The sequence below is a fragment of the Scyliorhinus torazame genome, chromosome 6, assembly GCF_047496885.1.
Source record: "Scyliorhinus torazame isolate Kashiwa2021f chromosome 6, sScyTor2.1, whole genome shotgun sequence".
NCBI lineage: Eukaryota > Metazoa > Chordata > Chondrichthyes > Carcharhiniformes > Scyliorhinidae > Scyliorhinus > Scyliorhinus torazame.
In genome coordinates this window covers 159,276,236-159,303,470 of record NC_092712.1, presented here as the reverse complement: position 1 = coordinate 159,303,470, position 27,235 = coordinate 159,276,236, and the positions used below count along the sequence as shown (strand labels likewise).

Sequence of the window (27,235 nt, the reverse complement as noted above, 5' to 3'; positions counted from 1 at the left end):
CACTCTTTTCCTTCCGCCTTCGCCATGGTCTCCACCATGGCGGAGGCAGAAGAGACCCCCTCCACTGCGCATGCGCGTGGATGCCGTGAGCGGCGCTGACGCTCCCGCGTATGCGCCGCCCGACAAAGTCAGTTTTGCGCCAGCTGGCGGGGCGGAAATCAGTCCGGCGCGGGCCTAGCCTCTCAAGGTGAGGGCTCGGCCCCCCCAAGATGCGGAGAATTCTGCACCTTTGGGGCGGCGTGATGCTGGACTGATTAGCGCCGCTTTTGGCGCCAGTCGGCGGACATCGCGCCGATTGCGGAGAATCCCGCCCCCTATTCTGATAGCACTTCCCCTTTCTGGGAGCGCTGTTGCAGCACGGTAGTATAGTGGTTAGCACTATGGCTTCACAGTGCCAGGGTCCCAGGTTCGATTCCTGGCTTGGGTAACTGACTGTGCAGAGTCTGCATGTTCCCCCCTTGTCTGCGTGGGTTTCCTTCGGGTGCTCCGGTTTCCTCCCATAAGTCCTGAAAGACATGGGGGCGATTCTCCAATATGGAGCCCAAGTGTTCGCACCGTCGTGAACGCCATCGCGTTTCACGATGGCGCGAACCGGGCCCGAGTACGACCGATTCTGGCCCCCACAGGGTGCCAGCACGGCGCTGAAGCGGTTCACGCCGCTCCAACCTCCTTTTGCGGCGCCAAATGGGCACCGCGCCAACCTGCGCATGCGTTGGGGACTTCTTTAGCGCGCCGGCCACGACTCAACATGGGGTCGGTGTTCAGGGGCTGGCTGCGCCAGAAAGTAGGCCCGGGGGGGGGGGGAAAGAGGCCGGCCTGCCGATCGGTGGGTCCTGACCGTGGGCCAGACCCCATCGGAGGCCCCCCCCAATGAAGGAGCCCCCCTATCACCCCCTTACAGCCCCCCCCCCCCCCCGACCGGTCGCGCAGAGTTCCCGCCGGCAGCAACCAGGGGTGAACGGTGCCGGCGGGACTCTGTCGTATTGGCACGGCCCATTCGGCCCAGAGAATCGGCGGCCCCGCCGATTCCAGCGGCCGACGCCGCGCCAAACGCAGCGGCACAAATGGTGCCGATTCTCCGCACCTCGGAGAATCTCGCGCCGGCATCGTGGCACGGTTGCGGCGATTCTCCGGCCCGGCGCGGGGCTCGGAGAATCACCCCCATGCTGTTAGGTAATTTGGACATTCTGAATTCTCTCTCTGAAAAGAATGCCAGAATGTGGCGACTACGCACTCTTCTTAGTAATTACATTGCAGTTTTAATGTAAGCCTACTTGTGACAATAAAGCCTATTATTGTTATTATGTTGCACTACATAAAGAAGATTACATGACAATAACAAACATTGATACTATGGCCAATTGTAATAAATCCACACAAAATAATATGGCAGGGTCGCAAACATTGTTGTTTCACTTGAGGTCTCATGTTTGAAATAGCGACTTCTTGCACGCCACCCCAGGATTGCAATTTCATGTGTTTTCTCCTTGTTTCTTTCACTTGAAAGTGCCAGAAGGCAGGCAGGCAAACCTATTGAAATGGCTATCCAATCAACAACAGGGCAAGGGAGAGGGTTCTATTTGAACTACTTACAGTACATCATTCTTTGGAAAGGTATTAAAAATATCAGCTAAACTCACAGCAGAAATTTAATCTGATATACTTACTGTCCTGACATGTTACTGTCCTGATATGAGTCACAATTAACCGCAAGTACAATGGTTTAAAATAAATCTTAGCGAGCAAGTTTGGGAAAATATTACTCTCCAATGGATTTGGTCATTAAAGTTGCTGCAAGCTCGCTGCAAACTCACAAGTGCCACATTGAATCTGTGCTGAGATTTAAAACAGGCCTGTCTTTACATCTTAAGAGTTTGACAAATCTTTTTTACCTTAGAAATATGAGAATAAAAATGATAGCCCCTTGAAGATGACTTAATTATCATGAAGTCAAGATTTAACTTTTGCTTTTCTCAAACAAAATAGCAACTGTGCACTTTATGACCTGTGAATTCCATGTTTTTGGATGGACAAAAGTCACATATCAATAGGTCAGCATGTATAACATTTAATTGTGTCCTTAGCCTGTCCAATAAACTTGATGCTCCCACCCTGAAGCCAATGCCCAATTCCTTCATCAGTAGCACACGGGGCTGCAGTATGTTTTGGATGCACTTCAGCAATTCACCAAGCTTACATCATCAGCACTTCCAAGCTCCACAATATCTACCCCTCCATCCCCAAGAAGGACAAGAGCAGCATCATATTAAGAACACCATCATGTACAGCTTCCCATTCAAGTCAGCCACCTTCCTAATTTAGATATGCAACTGTCACTTTCACTTGTCTCTATTGTCACTTGGCTAACAAACTGGAATTCCCTACCAATGATCATCAGCTCAAGGAGTTTAGGAATTCAAAGAGAAGGCTAATCACCTTGTCAGGCAACTAGAGATAGGCAATGAATGTCATCATGCCAGGATCACCCACATCCTACAAATACATTTTTAAAAGAAGTTACCAGATTTGCTGATGCATGAGACATGTTCTGGAAGCTATTCATCTTGCCCTCATCAGGGCAAGGATGCCAAATTTCAAACAGGGGAAAGGGTGCTTACTGGTAGGCAAACTGACTATGAGTGGTTGAGCTCTTGCCATGGAGGAAACAATGGGGTACTACAGGTTCTCTAAGGTAATTCAAAAAAGTGAGGAGGCTCTAAGTTCAGTTTGATTGATAGCTCAAAGCAGTTATTAAAGGATTAACTATCTTTGACGTGGGGTTATGAATACAGCTGTTTGTTTTTATAATAGGGATTAAGTATTTGAGTGGATTTGAATGCATTGAATTAGCTTTCTTGAATGGGAGTGTTTTTATATTGTAAAATATGTCCTGGCTATCTAAATATCGTTAATTTCATTTTATGTAATCTCTGAATTATTCCTGAGGTTTTCCAATGGTGGATATTGAGTGAGTTGGCATGGAGGGAATTGGGGCAAAGGGTGGTGGAAACATGAGTTGAAACTAAGTTGGCATCAGGCTATAAGGGGCAATGGACATATCTTGTGGGAAGGGTTGGCATGAGTTGACTTGCATGGGCATGAGAAGTGGGTGGGGGGAGATGATGGTGTGTGAAGGGTGAGGGCTAATGTTTAAGGGAGAAACAAGAATGAAGTCCCAGCGAACCAGGGTGGGCCTTTTAACTCGCTTATATCAGCACTCCAAAACCCCTGTGAACATTTTTGGGCTGGAGGGCCCGACCCCACCCACCAATGCACCCCTCCCCCCCCCCCCCCCCCCCCCCACCCTCCCCACCCCCTCCCTGGCAACATACACACCTAGAATGACAATCCCACCATTCAGCGCACTTTTTACTGAGGTGGGACATTTCCTGGCTTGCTGCGCTTACCTCAAAAGTGCAAATTCAGGCACGGGTTGATCTAATGAGCCAATTGGTGGCACACGCAGCCCATGTACTTGCCACTGTGCTGCCGCTGAAATTCAAACATGAGATTGCTCTATTGTGTAATAGGCAGAATGTCATTTAGGCATCCTTCTGTGGAAAATATCACCCCTGTAGCCACTGAAATGGCTTGCTCAAGCTGTTCAAATCTTTTGAGATAAGTTGCCTCTCTAAGATAATTTGAAGGTATTTTCCCACTGATTCCTCTATGGCACTGCCTTGGCCAATCATAGACGACTTGCCAACCAGTCAGCCACCTTTTCTCCTGTTGAAGAAATTGTTGTGATTGTCTGAAGTTTGGCATTCTTGTATTTGTCCCAATGAGTGCAAATCAAAAAGTTTCAGCAACATGTCTCTTTTCAGCAATATTAAAGTTCTGTGCTGCCAAGAGACTGTAAGTACTATTATTGTTCAAAGAAAGATACATTAATGAATCCTGCCTGCGCAGTACTTACAGTACAAAGGGTCTCAAATGTGGTAGGCATAACAAATGATCCATCAAGGCCAAAAAGGAATATGGATGCATAAGAGAGCATTCCCCCAAGGATAATAAGGTTGTTCATGTAGGGGCTGGACATCTTTATCAACCTGCAGAAAGGAATAAACAATTTACAACTTTAGTTCAGACAGGGTCATTCTTTGGTTCTTGTAGTAAAGAGCGGTCTTTGCTGTACAACAAATGATCGAGTAATGGCTACTTCTTTTTAGTAATTCATGAAGAACTTCTAAAATAGATGTGCAATAATGAGGTCAAAAACTATCGGATCTGATTAAGTTTGCTGGTATAATATAACAGGTGTGACATGCATTTTAGAGGATAAAATAAACATAAAGACTTAGAGGAACTTCCACTTCCAAATGATCACAATATATAAAGCAAGAGCAAATAACTACAATATAGAGAACCATGACAGCCAATATTCTGGGAAACAAAGTCCATTTCACTGAAAAATCATTTAAAAGTCTAAACATAGGGCTGGAAATCCTTCTTCCCCTCCCCCCACCAGAATGCAAGAATGTTCTGCACTTCCTGAACTGCTGATGAAGATTCTAGATTTTGTAATGTATGAATCCTGAAAAAAAACTCAATGGATGTAAAAAGAAGAATATCAGCCAATCACAGATAACCTACAGTAATGGCCCTTGAAAAAAATCAAAACAGCAAACAAACAATTTAAAAGATGGAAATATTGGGGGTTATTTTCAGGCCCTGTTCGTTGTAGTGATCTCTTTTTGTGCATGTACACAAGGGGTTAATGTGTAATCAGTAGCACCACATGATCACTAGAGGGCCGGACCAATAGGGGTATAAAAGGCAACCACATTGGGTCTCTCTCTCTCTCTTGGGTGCACTGTCACCAGGGCAATAGCAGACTAGTTCAGATGGCTAGTGGAGTTATGTATAGTTACATAGTTAGATCTTGTTCACCTTATCACCAATATCAAAGTTAAAGTAAAGAACTCATGCAATTATTGTTACAGTTACTCAATAAACCTTTTGTTACTACTGGATGAGTTCGAGTCTTCTTCATCGAGATTCAGAAGACCTCATCACTAACCAAAGTTTGAGTAGCACATGTTACCTACCACACAGGTAACAAAACATGGTACCAGGCAAGTGGCTTTAACAGAACTAGTTAGATTAGTACAAAGTCTTACAACACCAGGTTAAAGTCCAACAGGTTTGTTTCGATGTCACTAGCTTTCAGAGCGCTGCTCCTTCCTCAGGTGAATGAAGAGGTATGTTCCAGAAACACATATATAGACAAATTCAAAGAGGCCAAACAATGCTAGGAATGCGACCATTAGCAGGTGATTAAATCTTTACAGATCCAGAGATGGGGTAACCCCAGGTTAAAGAGGTGTGAATTGTATCAAGCCAGGACAGTTGGTAGGATTTCGCAGGCCAGATGGTGGGGGATGAATGTAATGCGACATGAATCCCAGGTCCCGGTTGAGGCCGCACTCATGTGTGCGGAACTTGGCTATAAGTTTCTGCTCGGCGATTCTGCGTTGTCGCGCGTCCTGAAGGCCGCCTTGGAGAACGCTTACCCGGAGATCAGAGGCTGAATGCCCTTGACTGTTGAAGTGTTCCCCGACTGGAAGGGAACATTCCTGCCTGGTGATTGTTGCACGATGGCCGTTCATTCGTTGTCGCAGCGTCTGCATGGTCTCGCCAATGTACCACGCTTCGGGACATCCTTTCCTGCAGCGTATGAGGTAGACAACATTGGCCGAGTCGCACGAGTATGTACTGCGTACCTGGTGGGTGGTGTTCTCACGTGTAATAGTGGTATCCATGTCGATGATCTGGCACGTCTTGCAGAGATTGCCATGGCAGGGTTGTGTGGTGTCGTGGTCACTGTTCTTTGACGATGAACATCTTGCCAAGGTCATCCCCACACCCCCACTACTTGCCTTCAAACAACCGCGCAACCTCAAACGAACCATTGTTTGCAGCAAACTACCCAGTCTTCAGAACAGTGACCACGACACCACACAACCCTGCCATGGCAATCTCTGCAAGACGTGCCAGATCATCGACATGGATACCACTATTACACGTGAGAACACCACCCACCAGGTACGCGGTACATACTCGTGCGACTCGGCCAATGTTGTCTACCTCATACGCTGCAGGAAAGGATGTCCCGAAGCGTGGTACATTGGAGAGACCATGCAGACGCTGCGACAACGAATGAACGGCCATCGTGCAACAATCACCAGGCAGGAATGTTCCCTTCCAGTCGGGGAACACTTCAGCAGTCAAGGGCATTCAGCCTCTGATCTCCGGGTAAGCGTTCTCCAAGGCGGCCTTCAGGACGCGCGACAACGCAGAATCGCCGAGCAGAAACTTATAGCCAAGTTCCGCACACATGAGTGCGGCCTCAACCGGGACCTGGGATTCATGTCGCATTACATTCATCCCCCACCATCTGGCCTGCGAAATCCTACCAACTGTCCTGGCTTGATACAATTCACACCTCTTTAACCTGGGGTTACCCCATCTCTGGATCTGTAAAGATTTAATCACCTGCTAATGGTCGCATTCCTAGCATTGTTTGGCCTCTTTGAATTTGTCTATATATGTGTTTCTGGAACATACCTCTTCATTCACCTGAGGAAGGAGCAGCGCTCTGAAAGCTAGTGACATCGAAACAAACCTGTTGGACTTTAACCTGGTGTTGTAAGACTTTGTACTGTGCTCACCCCAGTCCAATGCCGGCATCTCCACATCATAGTTAGATTAGGTTAGACAAAAAGATAAGAAAATTCAGACTGGACATTCAACTGTGGAAGACTTCGCAGCAAATGGATCCTCGACGACTAACTATGGGGTTCATTGGACCTCAAGGGCAGCTGGAAACAACCGGTAATTGAAGTTATGACTGGAAAAGATTTGAACAGGTATTCCAAATATTTATCACAGCTAATGTTTAAGCATGGTCTCTGATGCAACGAAAATAGCACTACTACTCTCAATAGGAGGGCATGAAGCTAGAGAAATCTAAATTGCTTTAATTACTTAGAAGGTGAAGACAACACCAACATAGAAGTAATACTCAAATAATTTGATGAACACTGTAAGAGTCAGTCTGGTGAGATGCTGGAAAGATTTAACAATTGTCATAAATGCCAGAGAAATGGCGGGCCCATCACTGATTTTATTCCAAATCTCAAGTTAATACCACAAGGCTGTGATTATGCTGATTTCAGAGACACTGTGATAATGCATCAGTTAATTTATGGACTATCTGACAAAAATTTGAGGGAAGAACTATCACAACATAAGTATCTAACTCTAGAAATCGCTATACAATAATGACTTGCTTATGAACAAAAACAAAATCAATACTTTGAGTCTCTACAAACACAGAATAAGTATGTAGAAAACAAAATCGGTAAAAATGGAGCGAATACTCACCACGAGGCAGCGGCAAGGTTGAAATTTAAGAAGACGGAAGTTCTGAGCCATCTTGTGCATGTGCAGTCTGACCAGTCTGCACATGCGCACTTCCCTAAAAGATGCAAACCGGCAAAACAGTGTTCTGTGCATGCGCGCGAAGCTGCGCATGCGCAGTTGCGGAAAGAGTGCACAGTAAAGAAAACTCGGATTGCGCATGCACAATCGAGTCGTACGCATGACGTCACAAGCGTCATGACGTCAGAGAACCCGGGTCACGGCCACTTAAAAGGGAAATGCACGAAAATGAACAAAACAAAATTTAAAGCTGCAAATCCCAATTTTCTTCCCTCAAAAGACAGAACAATGCCCGAACTTACACCCGCAGTTGAAAATAACTTTCATAACACCCTGGAACAAGCAGTCTGCACCACCCAAAGTGAAGAGCACAATGAAAAATCCAAAACCAAAGAAGATGATTTGTTCATTGAACATGAAGAGAACGATAACAATTCCGAAACAAAAAGAGATGATTTGTCTACCGAACAATACACACAATGTTGCTCAGACATGGCTGAGTTATTCGTATATGCTGATCACAGTATCAGCAACACGGTTGAAAAGCACAATGCTACTCTTCTCATGGTAGATGATTCCAATACCATGATGCCATGGCAGATCGTCGATACATTGGATGACAGCAATACCCAAGAAGAAGACGATGCCACAGAGAGCACAGAACGACTCCGTTGAGAGAGTCTACAGCGAGAACAGTGCACGACTCCACAGAGAGAGAGATGACAGACTCCACAAAGAGAGCGACGCAAGCCTCCACAGACAGCTTGGTGACAGACTCAAAAATGGAAGCAAGCAAACACTCCATAGCGAACGCCATGCATTAACAAGACTATAAAAGTCTACCAAGCTCACGTAAACAACAAAAAGACTACGACAGTCTACCCAGCTTATTTGAGCCACCAGAACCCAGCTCATTTAACCAACAAGAAGACACTGAATGTCTACCCACTGTATGTGAGACAAGTGACGAAGAAATCACAATTCCCATACAGGATGTGCAGGATCACAGCGAGACTGACAGATCTCAGCTCGTCTGCACAGAAGCACTCAACAATCAGAGGAGGGCTACTCATGAGTCCAGAGAGACTACGTCAATTGAAATCTTGAAGATTTTGACTCCAGAAGAGGAGCACCAAGAAACCAAAGGTGATTCAAATGAACCAGAAATAACTCCAGAAGAGGAGCACAAAGAGATCACAGATGATTCAAGTGAACCAGAAATGACTCAAGAAGAAAAGTACCAAGGAAGCAAAGAAGAGGAATCAAATCCACCACAAATGACTGATGTCACCAACATCAATGCAACATCAGATCATTCTCACAATTCTCAAGAAGAAACGCTCAATATAACAGATACCACAACGGACACTGACACCAATAACTGTGACAATGACTCACATCATCCACACGGAACACTCTTTGAGCGCAACAGGAACAACAAAAACTGCAAGAAGCACAGCAGAAACAAGAACAACAACGAAAACAACATGCAGCGCAACAAGAGCAACAACAACAAGAAGCGCTGCAGAAACAAGAACAACGACAGCAACATCAAAAACTACAAGAAGCAAAATCAAATCAGCAAACAATTTAAAAGATGGAAATATTGGGCGTTATTTTCAGGCCCTGTTCGCCATGGGCGCAAATCCCATTATGGCCGCTAGCTCTTGCGAGAGAGCCATAATGGGATTTGAGATCTCATAATGAGAGTTTCATCACACCCCACCAGCGATGTAATCCGGTTCACATCCAGCAAGGCGGTGAACGTGATTACCATGAATTTAAATAGTTCAAAAATGCCTAAATAACATAATGCCTTACCATCCAGGTTTGCTGTACGTTCCCCCATGTTGATGTGACATCACGCCGGTGGGAATCACTGCTTCGCTGCAGCAGTCGAAATGACTACGCCGAGGGCACTGAGGCCAGTATAGGCCCTGGGTGGTCAGGGACATAATGGTCACTGTCCCCTGGCACTGCCAAAAAGGTGGAGCCGCAATCTGGGGGCGCTGTGATGGGAAGGAATTGCTAGTGGTGATGGATGGAGTGGGCAGGGGGGGGGGGGGGGGGGGGAAATTGCCAGCGATGATGGATGAGGGGGGGTCCGATGTCTGTGGGGTTGATTCTGGAGGCCTTACTCTTAATTTTGAGATCAGGGGCGGGATTCTCCCACAATCGGAGGGGCGGCCTGTACCACGCCACGAGCGGTGTGAACCACTCCAGCGTCGGGCCGCCCGGAAGTTGCGGAATCCTCCGCACTTCCGTGGGCTAGACCGGCGCTGGAGTGGTTGGCGCCGCGCCAACCGGCGCCGAAGGGCCTCCGCCAGCCGGCGTGAGTTGGCGTATGCGCAGAACTGCTGCCGTGTTTCCTGCGCATGTGCAGGGGGTTCCTTCTCTGTGCCAGTCATCGCGGAGCCTTACAAAGGCCAGCGCGGAGGGTAAGAGTGCCCCCACGGCACAGGCCCGCCCGCAGATCGGTGGGCCCCGATCGCGGGCCAGGCCACCACGAGGGCCCTGGATCCCCCCGCGCCCCCGCTAACTGCCCTCCAAGCCAGGTTTATGATAACATGGAAGTTAAATCTTTTGTTTTGCACTATCATTCGTTGTGTATGCAATTATCATAATACATTGTTAATGGACATTCTACCAAATTAAATTGATGATCTTTTATGAGCCAGCTTTCTGACCAACTGTAGCAAATGTTCATGTCATTTACCAGTAATTTTATCAGCCAATAGTAAACAATTAAGCATTTTATGAGTGTCACTTTTGAACAATGGCAGTATTGAGCACTGTGGGGTGAAATCTTATGGATTTAATTCTGCCAGAATGGCAGGATGCTTTTCAGGTTGGGAACCTAATTTTCCAATGGGCAGGCTTTGCTGAGGTACTTTGCCAAATCACCAGCAGTGTTATAGCAATTCTGCCTCCTGGCTTCCCATCATGACCATTCTGACAGTGGAAGGATTTCCAATTTTAAAAATCACATTATTGGCTAGAATGGCTCACCAGCACTTGGATTTTTGAGGCTGTAGCAATTGACAGCCGACCCGGCAAGACCATGGCCCGTATCTATTGGCGCCTCATGCCAAAAATGATCGTCTACTGTTATTTGCTGTCCCACCAGCTGATTAGCCAGACATGTGCCTGGCAGCTCCCTGCAAACAAGGGAAAGCTGCTTTTAAACACCCCCTCTGAACTTGCTTCCAGCCTGCGCACAAGCATGGCACCATGCAGACCTGCTCCATGCTTCGTGGATTCCAACCTGGCCAGGCGTCTTGACGCTGCGGAGGCGAGACAGGGCACCCTGTTCCCCCAAGGGAGTCAGAGGACCAGTTGCAGGGCAGCCAATGCCGCCTGTGAGGCAATGGCAGCGGCCATCAGTTCAGTCAGCATGGTCAAGAGGTCTGCTGTACAATGCAGGAAGAAGAACAAAGACCTCCAGCAGGCCGCAAGGGTAAGTTAACACCAGCTCCCTGGCATCAGTTCCGTCTGCCACCCCCCCTGACCTCAGACTCTCCCAATACGAGACTCGCACCCTCGTCACATCCGATCACCGCACTTGTGCCCCACCAGCACAGTCACTTCACGTCCAGGTTCAGGGCCCACACGTGCCACCTGCCATAGACCCTCCCCCCAATGTACCAAGCGCATGGCCCACAGTGACCCCTCTCTGTCCCCGAAAAAGAATTTAGCCACTAATAGGCATGAAAGGGCCCAGATGGGTGGTGGAGTTCCAGACATCAGTGTCCTCAACCACTATGAGGAACGGACTCTAAAGATCACGGGTGATGCACGATCAATCACTACTGAAGTGAGATTGTTGTCCAATTGAAGGCTTTAATGAACAAGTAGTTACCCCAGCAGCTCCGGTACAGAATGACTGCTGTGGGTGAAACACAGACTCTTATGCTCCGCCTGCTGGGCGGAACCAGCAGGCAGGTTCCACCACTCGTATTACAGTACTCATACTCCAGGGGCAGCACGGTAGCATTGTGGATAGCACAATTGCTTCACAGCTCCAGGGTCCAGGTTCGATTCCGGCTTGGGTCACTGTCTGTGCGGAGTCTGCACATCCTCCCCGTGTGTGCGTGGGTTTCCTCCGGGTGCTCCGGTTTCCTCCCACAGTCCAAAGATGTGCAGGTTAGGTGGATTGGCCATGATAAATTGCCCTTAGTGTCCAAAATTGCCCCTAGTGTTGGGTGGGGTTACTGGGTTATGGGGATAGGGTGGAGATGTTGACCTTTGGTAGGGTGCTCTTTCCAAGAGCCGGTGCAGACTCGATGGGCCGAATGCCCTCCTTCTGCACTGAAAATTCTATGTATAAGGTACATCCCACCTCGGTATCGCGATACCCCGAATATAGCCTACCACATTCACCCCCTGTTTAAAAAAAGAGTCCAACAGGGGTGGTGACCTGGTAGAGGTTATAGCGGTACCCTTCGGTGCCTTTACATGCAATACACATATTTACAGACAATTATTTACAAGTTCATTTACAATGAAATTATCAGCCGTTCGGGGGCCCTGGTCGTCCTCTGTGATCGTCGCAGTCACGGCGGTGATGCTGGTGTTGGCTCAGGCATCCGTGGCTCTGGGAGCGTGTCGTCTTCAGCTTCATTGCATCCGGATGGGGCCAGTGGGAGGATGGATCCTCCTGGGAAGGGGGCTGCGGTGGTGTGCACCGGTGAAAGAATGGTTGGGGTTGGTGGGGCGGGGGGGGGGGGATCCAGCAGGGGCCAGATCACGGAGGGAGACCGTGTCTTGTCAGCCGTCGGGGTGCGCCACATAGGCGTACTGGGGGTTAGCTTGGAGGAGATGTACCCTCTCAACCAGTGGGTCCGACTTGTGGGCCCGTACGTGTTTGCAGAGTAGGACGGGTCTGGGGGCTGCCAGCCATGTTGGGAGCGAGGTCCTCGAGGAGGATTTCCTAGGGAAGGCAAGGAGACATTCATGAGGTGTTTCGTTGGTACTAGTGCACAGTAGTGATCGGATGGAGTGAAGCTTCGACGATGGCTTGGGCCTCCTTCTACATGGAGGAATGGCGGATTTCTGAGGCGTGGAGGGTGCGTGAAAAGAAGGCCACGGGTCTGCCCGCCTGATTGAGGGTGGCAGCCAGAGCTACGTCTGATGCGTCGCTCTCGACCTGTAAGGGGAGGGACTCATCGATTGCGTGCATCATCACCCTGGCGATGTCTGCTTTGATGCGACTGAAAGCCTGGCGGGCCTCTGCCGATAGGGGAAAAACCGTGGACTGGATTAGTGGGCGGACCCTGTCCGCATAATTGGGGACCCACTGGGCGTAATAAGAAAAGAAGCCCAGGCAACGTTTCAGGGCTTTGGTGCAGTGGGGGAGGGGAAACTCCATGAGGTGGCGCATGCATTCAGGATCTGGGCCTATGACACCATCATGCACTACATAGCCGAGGATGGCAAGGCGATCGGTGCTAAACACGCATTTGTCCTTGTTACAGGATAAGTTAAGGATTTTTGCGGTATGGAGGAATTTGCGGAGGTTGGTGTCATGGTCTTGCTGGTCGTGGCCGCAGATGGTGACATTGTCGAGGTACGGGAACGTGGCCTGCAGACCGTACTGGTCAACCATTTGGTCCATCTCCCGTTGGAAGATCGAGACCCCATTTGTGACACCAAAGGGAACCCTTAGAAAGTGGTAGAGCCGCCCATCTGCTTCGAATGCAGTGCACTTGCGGTCGTCCGGGCGAATGGGGAGCTGGTGGTAAGCTGATTTAAGGTCTATGTGGAGAAAACCTTGTATTGTGCTATCTGGTTGACCATTTTAGATATGCGGGGGAGAGGGTACGCGTCGAGCTGCGTATACCTGTTGATGGTCTGACTGTAGTCTATGACCATCCTATGTTTCTCCCTGGTCTTTACAACCACCACTTGAGCTCTCCAGGGACTGTTGCTGGCCTTGATAATGCCTTCCTTTTGTAACCGTTGGACTTCCGACCGAATGAAGGTCCGGTCCTGGGCACTGTACCATCTGCTCCTGGTGGCGACGGGTTTGCAATCGGGGGTAAGGTTTGCAAACAGGGAAGGCGGGTCGACATTGAGGGTCACGAGGCCGCAGACAGTGAGGGGGGTATGGGACTGCCGAATTTGAACGTTAAACTTTGCAGGTTACACTGGGAGTCCAGTCCCAGGAGTGTGGCAGCGCAGAAATGGGGGAGCACGTAGAGTCGGAGGTTATTGAACTCCACGCCCTGGACCGTGAGATTGGCTATGCAGTACCCCCGTATCTCCACAGAGTGGGACCCAGAGGTTAGGGAGATCTTTTGTTTAATCGGGTGTACAGTGAGGGAGCAGTGTCTTACTGTATTGGGATGGATGAAGCTCTCCGTGCTCCCAGAGTCGATCAAGCAGGATGTCTTGTGCCCGTTGATGAGTACCGACGACGTAGCGATTGAAAGCGTTCGGGGCCGAGACTGGTCCAGTGTCACTGAGGCAAGTTGTGGCAGAAGCTGAGAGATCTCATCTTGCGATACATGGCCACCTGAGTCGGGGTCCTGAGACGTCATCCAAAATGGCTGCCCCATGAATCGCACATAGCCGACTGGGAGATCTCATCAGGCGATACATGGCCAGCCGAGTCGGGGTCCTGAGACGTCATCCAAGATGGCTGCCCCCATGAATCGCACATGGCCTGTGAGGAGAGGAATGGCAGCGGGCCCGGTTCACCTGTGGAGACAACGGCGGCCACCGGGCCTGGCATGCTGCCACAAGGTGCCCTTTCTTCCCGCAGCCCTTGCAGATTGCGGATCGGGCCGGGCAGGGTTGCCAGGGGTGTTTGTTTTGCCCTCAAAAATAGCATCGCCCCCCCCCCCCCCCAACCCGGGGTTTCCTGGCTGCGGCACTACACAAGCTTGTGGGGAATTTAGGGGTGCTTTGGAATCGGCCGCGGGTGGGGACCACCCTGTCCATGCGGGTACCGCGCGGTCGGGAACGTTGCGGGAGTCTACATCTAGGGAGTGCGCAAGTTTCCGTGCTTTTTTAAGCCCTAATGTGTCGTTTTCCAGCAGTCGCTGGCGGATTTTAGAGGACAGCAGGCCCGCAACAAAAGCATCCCGTATTAAGAGTTCGGTGTGGTCATTGGCTGAGACTTGTGGACAGTTACAGTTTCTACCTAACACTAACAATGCGCGGTAAAAATTGTCCAGTGATTCTCCTGGGATCTGCCGTCTGGTAACTAAAAGATGCCGAGCGTATACCTGATTCGCAGTGTGGACGTAGTGCTCTTTTAACAAAGTCATTGTGTCCTCGAAACCGCCCGCGTCTTCGATAAGCGTGTAGATTTCTGGGCTCACCCTTGAGTGGAGGACTTGCATTTTCTGTTCCTCCGTGGGGGTAGTCGGGGCTGTCCTGATGTACCCGTTGATACATGCCAGCCAATGTTTAAAAGTTGCTACTGCATTTGCCGCATGGGGGTTGATTTATAGACACTCTGGCTTGATGCGGAGAGCAGCCATTCTTCAATTTTGTTCATTAAATTGATTCACAATCAATCACTACTGAAGTGAGATTGTAGTCCAATTGAAGGCTATAATGAACAAGTAGTTACCCCAGCAGCTCCGGTACAGAATGACTACTGTGGGTGAAACACAGACTCTTATGCTCCGCCTGCTGGGCGGAACCAGCAGGCAGGTTCCACCACTCATACTACACTATAATGTACATCCCACCTAGGTACCATGTGATACACGATCAATGACCACGAAAGCAAGGTTGTAGTCCAACTGAAGGCTTTAATAAGCAAGATGTTTCCCCCAGCAGCTCAGGTACAGAATAAAGGCTGCTGGGGCAGCACGGGTTCTTATACCCTGCCTAGCAGGGCGGAGCTACCATACATCCTAACCAAGAGAAAGCCTACAGTTTCCACCAATGGTGCTCCAGCCTATCAGGTACCGTAATACCTATAATACCACATTCACCCCGTTAAAAAAAGAGTCCGGCGGGGGTGGTGGCCAGAAACTACAAACATGGCAACGTGGTAGAATTAGTTATGGAGGTACCGTAATACCTCCGTACAGTGTTTTGTAACTATTTACAATTCTGATAGCTATGTACATTTGATGGTTTACAATTACAGTTTACAATTTACAATTTAAAATGAAGCAATCAGTCGATCGGGGGCCCCGGTCGTCCTCTGTGATCGTCGGAGCTTCGGCGGTGACTCCGGTGGAGGCACGGGCGTCTGTGACTCCGGGAGCGCGGCTTCGATCTCCATGGCAGCTTCGGCACCCCAAGACGGCGCTGGTGGGGAATACAATTGACCTGGGAAGGGAGCGCCTGCGGGGAGCGTCAGTGGGTGGGGGGGCCTAGACGGGTCCGGCGGAAGGACCGATCCTCCTGTAAGGCGCTGCGGTGGAGGGGAGGGTGGGACTGGTGGCTGGGGTGTGCGTGGGGTTCCGACAGGTGCCAGGTCTCGTAGGGAGACCGTATCTTGTCGGCCGTCGGGGTACGCCACATAGGTGCATGGAGCAGATGGACCCTCTCGACCAACGGGTCCAACTAGTGCGCCCGCACATGTTTTCGGAGCAGGGTGGATCCGGGTGCTGCCAGCCAGGTCGGGAGCGAGGTCCCGGAGGAGGGCTTCCTGGGGAAGACAAGGAGACGTGTCGTGAGGTGTCTGGTTGGTGGTCGTACAAAGCAGTGACCGGCTGAAGTGGAGGGCACCCGGGAGGACTTCCTGCCAGCGGGAGACTGGGAGATTCCTGGACCACAGGGCCAGTAGGATGGTCTTCCAGACCGTTCCATTCTCCCTCTCTATCTGTCCGTTACCCCGGGGGTTGTAACTGGTCGTCCTGCTCAAGGCGATGCCCTTGCTGAGCAGGAATTGACGCAGTTCGTCGCTCATAAAGGAGGTCCCCCTATCACTATGTATGTAAGCGGGGAACCCGAACAGTGCAAAGATGCTATGGAGGGCTTTGATGACGGTGGTTGCGGTCATGTCGGGGCAGGTGATAGCGAATGGGAACCGGGAGTACTCATCAATCACATTCAGGAAGTACGTGTTCCAGTCGGTGGAAGGGAGGGGGCCTTTGAAGTCCATGCTGAGGCGTTCAAAGGGACGGGAAGCCTTTATCAGATGCGCTTTCTCTGGTCGGTAGAAGTGCGGTTTGCGCTCCGCGCAGATTTGGCAGCTGTCCTGACCTCCTCGATGGAGTAGTGTAGCCATGTAAAATGGCTGCGTTCCGATTAATCTGGCCAAAACCAAGTTTAAAACGGCTAACCCGAAAGACTGCTGGGAAAAGCAGCCAAGAAGACACAAGCAGGCAGCTGCAGACAGGTTTGCATATTCAGCTCTGGGAACGCAGCCCAGATCGATACTCAGGGCTATCAACAGCCCATCAACCCAGGTATCCGCAGTTGCATTCAGGACTGTTTACACCTAATCTACTCAGACATCCACAGTTAAATCGGCTATCCCCGGGAACAATTGCAACATATTAGCAATTGAATACCGGGCCAGACCTGTCGGCGCCTGCAGTGGCCGAAACAAAGACAGGTGAGCGACCACCCCCCGATCGAGGAATCTCCTCACCATTGGACACATCGGCCCCAGAGATTGGGGACAGAATCCAATCACTTGGGATTCAGGGTCAAGGGCCGCCCCGGGAGGCGGGAAGCCCCTGGGCCCTATAAAAGTGAGGGTCCAAGTTCAGATCTCTCTCTCCTCTTCGCCTGCTCGAGACCTTCGCAAGACCAGCCACCGGCAAGTGTAAGTTTGAATTCAACGATCGCTATCCGGTAGAGACACCTAGCCACCACCAGCCATTTGAATCCCGCGGGCCAGATTTGATTGGACAAGCCATTCGTTTCCCTGACCTGGTGGGCTCTTCCTAAGTTAAGTATTGGCCAGTAGTAATAGGTTTATTATATAAATAGTATTAGGGTAGAAATATTGCTTGTTGTATATAATAAATGACCATTGTTTAATCCTTACTAAGCGGTGTGTTGTGTTATTAATCATAACCTGAACTTGAACCATGTGGCGGTATCATAAAGATACCTGGCGACTCATGAGCAAAGGTGATGTAAACAGAGCAAATAGACTAAGGCTAGAAAGAGCAACGGCAGGTTGCGGGTATTGACAAAATGGAAAAAGCGAGTGACCCCCAGGTGGCAGAGGTCCTCGTGGAGGGCTCGGAGGCGGTCCACTTCTGCGGTGGCACATGGCGTCAGGAGGCTCATTTAGCTTCCCGGGACTAAACATGGTCTCGTAGTTGTAGGTGGAGAGTTCGATCCTCCACCGCAAGATCTTGTCGTTTTTTATCTTGCCCCGCTGTGCATTATCAAACATGAAAGCAACCGACCGTTGGTCAGTGAGGAGAGTGAATCTCCTGCCGGCCAGGTAATGCCTCCAATGTCCCACAGCTTCTACTATGGCCTGGGCCTCCTCTTCGACTGAGGAGTGGCGGATATCGGAAGCATGGAGGGTACGAGAGAAGAAGGCCACCGGTCTGCCCACTTGGTTGAGGCTGGCCGCCAGAGCTACGTCGGACGCATCGCTCTCGACATGGAAGGGGAGGGACTTTGATGCGGCTGAAGGCCTGGCGGGCCTCGATCGACAGGGGGAAAGCTGGATTGGATCAGGTGATGTGCCTTGTCCGCATAGTTGTGGACCCACTGGGCGTAGTAGCTGAAAAACCCTAGGCAGCGTTTCAGGGCCTTGGAGCAGTGAGGGAGGGGGATCTCCATAAGGGGGCGCATGCGATCAGGGTAGGGGCCTATAACTCCATTTCGCACTACGTAGCCGAGGATGGCTAGGCGGTCGGTGCTAAACACACATTTATCCTTGTTGTCTGTAAGGTTAAGGATTTTTGCGGTCTGGAGGACTTGTCGGAGGTTGGTGTCGTGGTCCCGCTGGTCGTAGCCGCAGGTGGTGACATTATCGAGATACGGGAATGTTGCCCGTAAACGGTACCGGTCAACCATTCGGTCCATCTCGCGCTGGAAGACCGAGACCCCGTTGGTGACACCGAAGGGAACCCTTAAGAAGTGGTACAGCCGCCCATCTGCCTCGAAGGCAGTGTATTTGCGGTTACTAGTGAGGATGGGGAGCTGGTGGTACGCGGACTTGAGATCCACCGTGGAGAAGACCTTATAATGCGCGATCCTGTTTACCAGGTCGGATGTGCGGGGGAGAGGTTACGCGTCCAGCTGCGTAAATCTGTTGATTGTCTGACTGTAGTCGATGACCATCCTATGCTTCTTCCCGGTCTTTACCACCACTACTTGAGCTCTCCAGGGGCTGTTACTGGCTTTAATGACCCCTTTCCTCAGTAGCCTTTGGACCTCTGACCTAATAAAGATCCGGTCCTGGGCACTGTACCGTCTGCTCCTGGTGGCAATGGGTTTGCAATCCGGGATGAGGTTCACAAACAGGGAAGGCGGGTCAACCTTAAGGGTCGCGAGGCGGCAGACAGTAAGGGGGGGTATAGGGCTCCCGTTGGTCGCAAATGGCTGGGGGTGCACAAAATGGCAGCGCCCATCCCTCCAATGTAGCGTCCGCTGAACAAGATGGCGGCGCCCGGGGTCCGCACGTGTCCCTGGAATAGGAAGATGGCGGCGCCCACTGGCCGCACGGGGACCGTGGAGAAGTTTGTGGTTGCGGTCCGCATTCGCCGCCGGAGACTGCGGCAACCGCACGGGCCTGACATAACCCCACGAAATGGCCCTTTTTGCCGCATCCCTTGCAAGTGGATGCGCGGGCCAGGCAGCGCTGGCGGGGGTGCTTGGCCTGCCTGCAAAAGTAGCAGCAGGGCCCCCCGGGGCTGCCAGGCTGCCTTGCAGCGCAGGCCTGTGGGGGGATGGGGAAAGTCTCGGGATCGGCCGTGGAGGGGTTCCATGCTGCCCAGAAGCGCAGGCGTTCCTGGAGGCCACGTCCAGGGAGCCTGCAAGGGCCCGTGCCTCCCTGAGACCCAGAGTGTCTTTTTCTAACAGTCGCTGGCGAATTTGTGAGGATAGTATACCTGCCACAAAAGCGTCCCGGACAAAGAGTTCAGTGTGTTCGCTCGCCGAAACTTGCGGGCAGCTGCAGCTTCTCCTCAACACCAGGAGTGCACGTTAGAATTCTTCCAGCGATTCTCCAGGGGCTTGTCACCTTGTTGCAAGCAGGTGCCGGGCGTAGACCTGGTTTACCGGGCGAATATAGTGTGCTTTTAGCAGCCCTATTGCTGCATTGAAGTCTTCCGCTTCCTCAATGAGGGTGTAAATCTCCGGGCTCACCCTTGAGAGCAGGACTTGCAGTTTCTGCTCTCCCGTGGGTGTGTTTTCGGCCATCCCGAGATATCCTTTAAAGCACGCCAGCCAGTGCTTGAAGATTGCCGCTGAGTTCGTCACGTGGGGGCCGAGTTGCAGACACTCCGGCTTGATTCGGAGCTCCATCCTTTCTTATTAGCTTATTAAATTGATGCACGATCAATGACCACGAAAGCGAAGTTGTAGTCCAACTGAAGGCTTTAATAAGTTAGATATTTCCCCCAGCAGCTCAGGTACAGAATGAAGGCTGCTGGGGCGGCACGGGTTCTTATACCCCGCCTAGCAGGGTGGAGCTACCATACATCCTAACCAATAGAAAGCATACAGTTTCCACCAATGGTGCTCCAGGCTATCAGGTACCGTAATACCTATAATACCTCACCGCGATACCCTTAATAAAGCCTACCACAACGGGGTTGGCCGAGGATACAGCAGTCAATGGCAGCGAGGTTGGCTTGCGAAGCAGAAGTGAGGATCCACTGCCTCTTCATCGAGATTACCTGCCTCAAGTGAGTTGTTCATATCAGACAAAATGCTCCTTCCCTCCCACTGACCACATGTCCCTTTTCCCGCAGGATCTCCACCTGATGGGGCAGGACCATCCAGTGTTGAAATCCCCACCCCCTCCCGCCCCAATCCAAGAGAACACCTCAGAGGACAACTTGGAGGATATCACCATCTAGGGTCCACAGCTGTCATTGCCACCCTCCAACAGCGCAGAGACACACACCTCAGTTGGCAACAGCAGTGGACAGGTTTCAGAGGCAAAATCTGGTGAGCACCACACAGTTGCGGATGCACATCAGGTGGAAGCAGGAACATCCAAGGAGTCAGCAGTCAGATCTTGCTCGATCCCAGGACTCAGCTAGTCCCAATCAGATGCCTAGCCTCTGGGCAAGGCTACCCCACAGCTTATGCAGACACTAGGACACGACCGTGAGATTCAGGAGGGGATGTAAGCGACACTCCGGCGAGCGCATAGCCGATTGGTGGAGTTCCAAAGGCTACGGGTACAGGAAATGGCACAGGCAATGTGTGGTACCAAGGCCAACATTGCGAGTGTGGCAACCACAGTGGAAAGCCTGAAGCACGACATCTGCCTTGCGCGATAGTGCCCAGAGCTCAGTCAGTGACGACCATAGCTGAGGGAAACGACATCATGTCCCAGCCACTGAGGGACATGTCCCAGATGCAAATGGACATTGCCGAGGCACTGCAGAGCATGGCACTGACGCAGGTGGATATGGTTGAGGCACTACAGAGCATGTCCTGATCACTGCGGAGCATCACTGAGGGCAGACAACAGGGAGGCACCAGGACTGACAGAGCCAGATGGCACAGATGCCTCTGGAGCTCACTCCAGCTTCCTCTCTGTCCCATTGAGACACCCAGGGCCTTACAGGCACCGTCCGGGAGGAGGGTGCACTGGAGGCCGACCCGGGGCCTGCCACCAGGGATAGGGCGGCGGTCTCCACCTGACCCGATTCCCCATCTCCTGCCACCAGTGCATTTCAAGGTCAGCGGGTACAACAGGCTGGCATGGCGATGCCAGTGACACCAGTAAGTCATCTGGGGTCTTCCGGCTCCAGGCCCTCCAGAGGACATCCACCGAGGTCATCTAAGGCCACAGGGTGCGAGAAGCAGCAGGCTGTCTCTGTCATAATATACACCAGTATACCATGGTGCAGACACACACTGATGGACACACAGTGGGACTAATCAACACACACACCAGTTACAGCACACGCACTGTAAAGACAGGGGGCATCAGAGTTCCCGCTCATTCGCGCTGCAGCTAGCTAGGAGGACAGAGCTCACAGCCTGCAACACAGGCATTCACCATGTGCTGAGTGCATCGACTGGTTAGGACAAGGCAAAGGTCTTTAGTTAAAGCTAGTGTCGTGTTAACCCACAGTTAGAGTATGTTAAACAGTTAATGATTCAATAAAATAGTGTTGCACTATTTCAAGTGTTGGTGACCTGTATGTGTTCCACGGATCCAGAACACCCAACACAACATGATACCAGGAGTTGAGGGATATTAGCACTTCTTAGACCTACCTGCAAGTGATCTACCTTCCGCCAGCATTCCGTCATCCTGCAACATGGACAACATCAGCCCGCCACTGCCGCTCCGCATCGCCGGCAACCTAGGGGCCGACTGGAAGATATTCAAACAGCACTTCCAGCTCTTCCTTGAGGCCACAGACAGGGAGGATGCCTCGGATACCAGGAAGATTGCTCTTCTCCCCTCCACGGCCGGAGACCATGCCATCCACATTTTCAATTCTCTCACCTTTGCGGATGATGCAGATAAAACAAAGTTCAAGACGGTCCTCCTCAAGTTTGACACTCACTGCAGCGTAGAGGTGAATGAAAGTTTTGAGCGCTACGTGTTCCTACAGCATTTGCAGGGTAAGGATGAACCTTTCCAATCCTTTCTCACGTACCTCCACATCCTTGCGCAGTCTTGCAGCTACGGGCCCACCTCCGACTCCATGATACGCGACCAGATCGTTTTCGGTGTTCAGTCGGACCCCCTACGACAGCAGCTCCTCAAAGTAAAGCAGCTCACCCTAGCGACCGCCATTGAGACCTGTGTCTTACACGAAAACGCCACGAGTCGGTATTCCCACATCCAAGCGGCTGAAACGGTGCGGCAAGGTCCCTAGGATGCGGAATGGGTCCTAGTGATTGAGCAACTCCAGGGCCTCAGCTTGGATGAGGGCGGCCATTTCGCGCGTTTTCGCGGACTCCCGCGCTTGCGCGCATCAAACGAGGGGACGGCGTCGTCAAAGAACGTAATGTGCAGGCGCGCACCACGCACAACCGCACCGCGCATGCGCGGTGATGCAGTGAACGTGCTGACGCTACAACATGCGGCAACTGTGGCTCCGCCCATTTAAAACGGCAATGCCTTGCCAAATCTCGACAATGCCTACGATGTGGCAGACTTGGCCACTATGCTGCCTTCTGCCGAGCAGCTCAGCCTGCCAATTCATATCGCTTCAACCAGCCTCGCAGGAATGTCCGGGCAATTCAACCCACGGTCACCGAGTCCGATGCGGACCTTCCACACAGCAGTGACACCGAGGACCCGAAGGCACCTTTTCTAGTCGGTGTCATGACAAAGATCAGGCTGTCCCCGAAGCAAAGACACCAGCCGCTGTCGGTATACAGCATCGATCCAGACGATGAGTGGTGTGCCACCCTGACGGTCAACCAGAATTCGTCGCCCACCTCAGATGCTTAATTTGTGAACTTTGTGGACTTATGGACTTTCTGATTTGTTCTGTTCTTCCGTTTAATCGTTCACGTGGTTTGTATATAGTGTTCATCGCGTTATTCTTGTGACATACTGTTTTTCTGCACCAGGCACCTTCCCATGTAAATAGCTTAGTTCTCATGTACATTGTGCTGTAAATATGTCTTTCGCTCACACGTAGTTAGGGACATTCTCACCATACACTATTTATTGCCATGCAGGTATATTTTTTATAAAAGGAGGGATGTCATAATATACACCAGTATATCATGGTGCAGACACACACACTGATGGACACACAGTGGGACCAATCAACACACACAACACCGCAGCCAATCACCAGTTAGAGCACACGCACTATAAAGACTGGGGGCATCAGAGTTCCCTCTCATTCGAGCTGCAGCTAGCTAGGAGGACAGAGCTCACAGCCTGCAACACAGACATTCATCATGTGCTGAGTGCATCGACTGGTTAGGACAAGGCAAAGGTCTTTAGTTAAAGCTAGTATCGTGTTAACCCACAGTTAGAGTATGTTAAACAGTTAATGATTCAATAAAATAGTGTTGCACTATTTCAAGTGTTGGTGACCTGTATGTGTTCCACGGATCCAGAACACCCAACACAACAGTCTCCACCTCTGACGTGCGTCTAGTGGACATGCCTAGACGTAGCTACAGAGCATGGAAGGTTAAAAAAATTGAGGATCTTTCTGTGGGCGGGGGACACACTTTGTAGTTCGGGACAATGGAGGTTTTTAAATGTTCACCATTAAAATCTAACAGCTGTTACATGTGCAGCCTCTGTCACGTTATTCTGCACAGTGGGCGTGCCTGCATTCCCACCCCCTGTTGCCCTCCACTGCCATCACCCCCTGCTCCCTGAGCACTGCGGCCTTAGACCAAGAACCCCCAATGCAAACCCCGTTCAGGTGATAGGTGTGATCGCGCTGTCAGCAGAAAGACAGGAGTCAGACTTTGGCATAAACTGAGGAGCAGCAGAGCTTTCCTCACAGTGAGTTATCATCACTCCACTGCCTTGTGTATTGACAGTGCCAACACACGCCCATCACCGTGCGGTGATGTTACACAGAACCTGGGAACAGAGTAGTCAGGAAGAGGCGAGGTGTGGGAGGGTTCGAGAATGGGGGAAGGAAGGAGGGAAATAGGTGAGAAGGAGGGGAATGGGGGTTGGGGGTGGTCAGTGAGGGGAGGGAGTTAATGGGGGGCTAGTCAGGGAGGGGTAGGCGTGGGAGGGTCGGGAATGGGGTGGAAGAGGAAGGAGCAAAATGTGTTGGAAGGACAGGAATGGAGATGGGGTGTTCAATAGGGGGAATCCTTGATACCCCAGCGCATGCAAGGTGACATGCATGCCATCAATTCCCCCATGGACCGGAGGCATCCCGGCAATGGCAGAGAATCCTGCTGCCTGGGCATCTTGATTGGCTCGGTCTAGCTCAAGTTGATATAGTCAACTGCCCGGGCACACAGGGCATCCATGAGCTCACGGATGCACTTGTGGGCTGTAGCTTATGAAATGCCGCACAAGTTCCCGCTCAAGCCTGAGATGATCCAGTGGCATGAATGAAATTAAGTTCACACCATACAGCCCTATTTCTCAGGGCATATGTCTGATCTCTTATTGGTGTTATGGTGGTTTATCAGGAGACCCATGATGAAACTTCAGAGCCATGACTTCAATGACATTTTTGATTGAACATGCCGATTGTCAAAAGGCAACAGGAGTTAAAACAAAGTAAAAATGGCAGTTTTATTGCAGACGAGGGCAGCATGGCAGCATAGTGGTTAGCACAGTTGCTTCACAGTTCCGGGGTCCCGGCTTGGGTCACTGTCTGTGAGGAGTCTACACGTTTTCCCCGTGTTTGCGTGGGTTTCCTCCGGGTTCTCTGGTTTTCTCCCACAGTCCAGAGATAGGTGTATTGGCTACGCTAAATTGCCCTTAGTGTCCAAAAAAGGTTAGCTGAGGTCGCAGGGATAGGGTGGAAGTGTGGGCTTGGATGGGGTGCTCTTTCCAAGGGCTGGTGCGGACACGATGGGCTGAATGGTCTCCTTCTGCACTGTAAACTCCATGATTCGATGATCTGTTCCAATTTTCTGCACTCATAATTGTGATTTTGTGCCACTTAGGCCGAATGTGAACAACTGCTGCTGTGGTGTGATGGCAGAGCATGTTGGCGTACTTGTATACAGTGACAAGCAGCAACAGGATGTGAGCTGTTCTGGCCATTTGGAAGCAATGGAACATAAAAATAATGGTCAAGAAAATATCAAAGGTCAAGGATAGAAACTGCAATAAATGCCAAAACAAAATGTTACACACAAATAGATCAACAACACAACGTAACTGCATTTCTCAAAATTGCAAAACAGATCATCTGACCCACCATAAGACCATAAGACGTGGGAACAGAAGTAGGCCATTTGGCCCACCAAGTCTTCTCTACCATTCTACCGTGTGGCCAGCACGGTAGCACATATATCAACTTTAGCTGCCCGAGGCCAGGTCCCCCTCCCCAGTACAGCCCTATCCCTGCCTCCATTCGCATGCCTGAGGCCAGTTCCCCCTCCCCAGTACTGCACGTTCTCCCCGTGTCTGCGTGGGTTTCCTCCGGGAGCTCCGGTTTCCTCCACAGTCCAAAGACATGCAAGTTAGGTGGATTGGCCATGATAAATTGCCCTTCGTGATCAAAAAGGTTCAGAGGGGTTATTGGGTTACCGGGATGGGGTGGAAGTGAAGGCTTAAGTGGGTCGGTGCAGATTCGATGGGCCAAATGGCCTCTTTCTGCACTGTATGTTCTATGTATTCAATGAGATCATGGTTGGTCTGGTATGATAATTCTCAACTCCACATTTGCTCCTTAAACCCATAACCTTTGATTCCCTTACTGATGAAAAATCTGTTTGTCTCAGCCTTGAATATACTAAGCGACCCAGCCTCGACAGATCTCTGCGGTAATGAATTCCACAGATTCGTTATCGCCTGAGAGAAGAAATTCCTCCTCATCTCTGTCTTAATTGGTGACCTCGAACTCGGAGATTATGCCCTCTGATCCTAGAGTGTCCCACAAGGGCAAACATCTTCCGAGCAACTACCCTGTTAAGTCCCCTAAGAATCCTATATGTCTCATTAAGGTGATAGACTCCTGACAGTGCAGAAGGCGGCCGTTTGGCCCATTGAGTCTGCACCAACCCTTCGAAAGACCTCCCTGCCTCGGCCCAATCCCCCACCCTATTCCTGTAACCCCACCCTAAGGGGAAATTTAGCATGGTCAATCCAGCTAACCAGCACATTTTTGGACTGTGGAAGGTCGGAATCAAACCCGGTTCCCTGGTGCTGTGAGGCAGCAGTGCCAACCACAGTGCCACCCCGAGGTCACCTCTCATTCTTCTAAACTCCAATGAGTACAGGCCCAATCTACTTAACCTCTCCCCATAACAAAATCCCTCCATCCCGGGGATCAACTGAGTGAACCTTCTCTGGACTGCCTCCAATACCAAATCTGCACTGGTCCTTTTTTCTATATGTTTAAACTGATGCTTCCCAAAACCTTCAACATTCACTAATTGAAGGTAACTGCCAACCTTTTGGAAGTCATTGCATTTGTCTTGGACTTCACTCACGTTGATCTGCACTTTTGTTTTGTTAGCTTTCACAGCAGCATGGAAGCATTTTATGCAGCTTTACATTGGACGTCTGATGAGAAACAAGAGTAAAAAAAGAGGGGATGGACATAGAGATCCAGCCAGAAGGAGGCGAGATTCCAAATGCAAGGTCTACAGGCTTGTGGTAAACCACTGTTGCACCTGTATTAGGTGATGTACGGTAGAACCTGTACTACAGGTTCGCCGGTAGTCCCTGCCTGCTGGCTCCACCCAGGAGGCGGGGTATAAATATGCGTGTCCTCCAGCCAGCAGCCATTTCGCCAGCTGCTGTGGGAGGCCACACATCTGACAGCAATAAAGCCTCAGTTGGATTCAACTATCGTCTTTGTCCAATTGATTGTGCCTCAATGTATTGCGATCAGTTTCTAAGGATGGACCTCCGTATCAAACCGCATCGCCTGCAGCTGGATCCACACTCAAGCGACGCCAGAAAGGACTTCCAGCACTGGCTAGCTTGCTTCAAGCGTATATCAACGCGGCACCGACCCCTGTTCCGGAGGCTCAGAAGTTTCAGATTTTATATTCCAGGTTGAGATCCAAAGTCTTTCCGCTAATCTAGGACGCG

General features: G+C 50.7%; 1 protein-coding gene across 1 annotated transcript in view; it reads right to left on the bottom strand.

Annotated features, from left to right (window-relative positions):
* Positions 1–27,235, bottom strand: part of gabbr2 (gamma-aminobutyric acid (GABA) B receptor, 2) — a 1,455,116-nt gene that overhangs the window by 216,004 nt on the left and 1,211,877 nt on the right. The window contains exon 11 of the mRNA XM_072509007.1: positions 3,917–4,049. Coding sequence (XP_072365108.1) covers positions 3,917–4,049 — 133 coding nt within the window. The remainder of the gene's footprint in view (positions 1–3,916; positions 4,050–27,235) is intronic.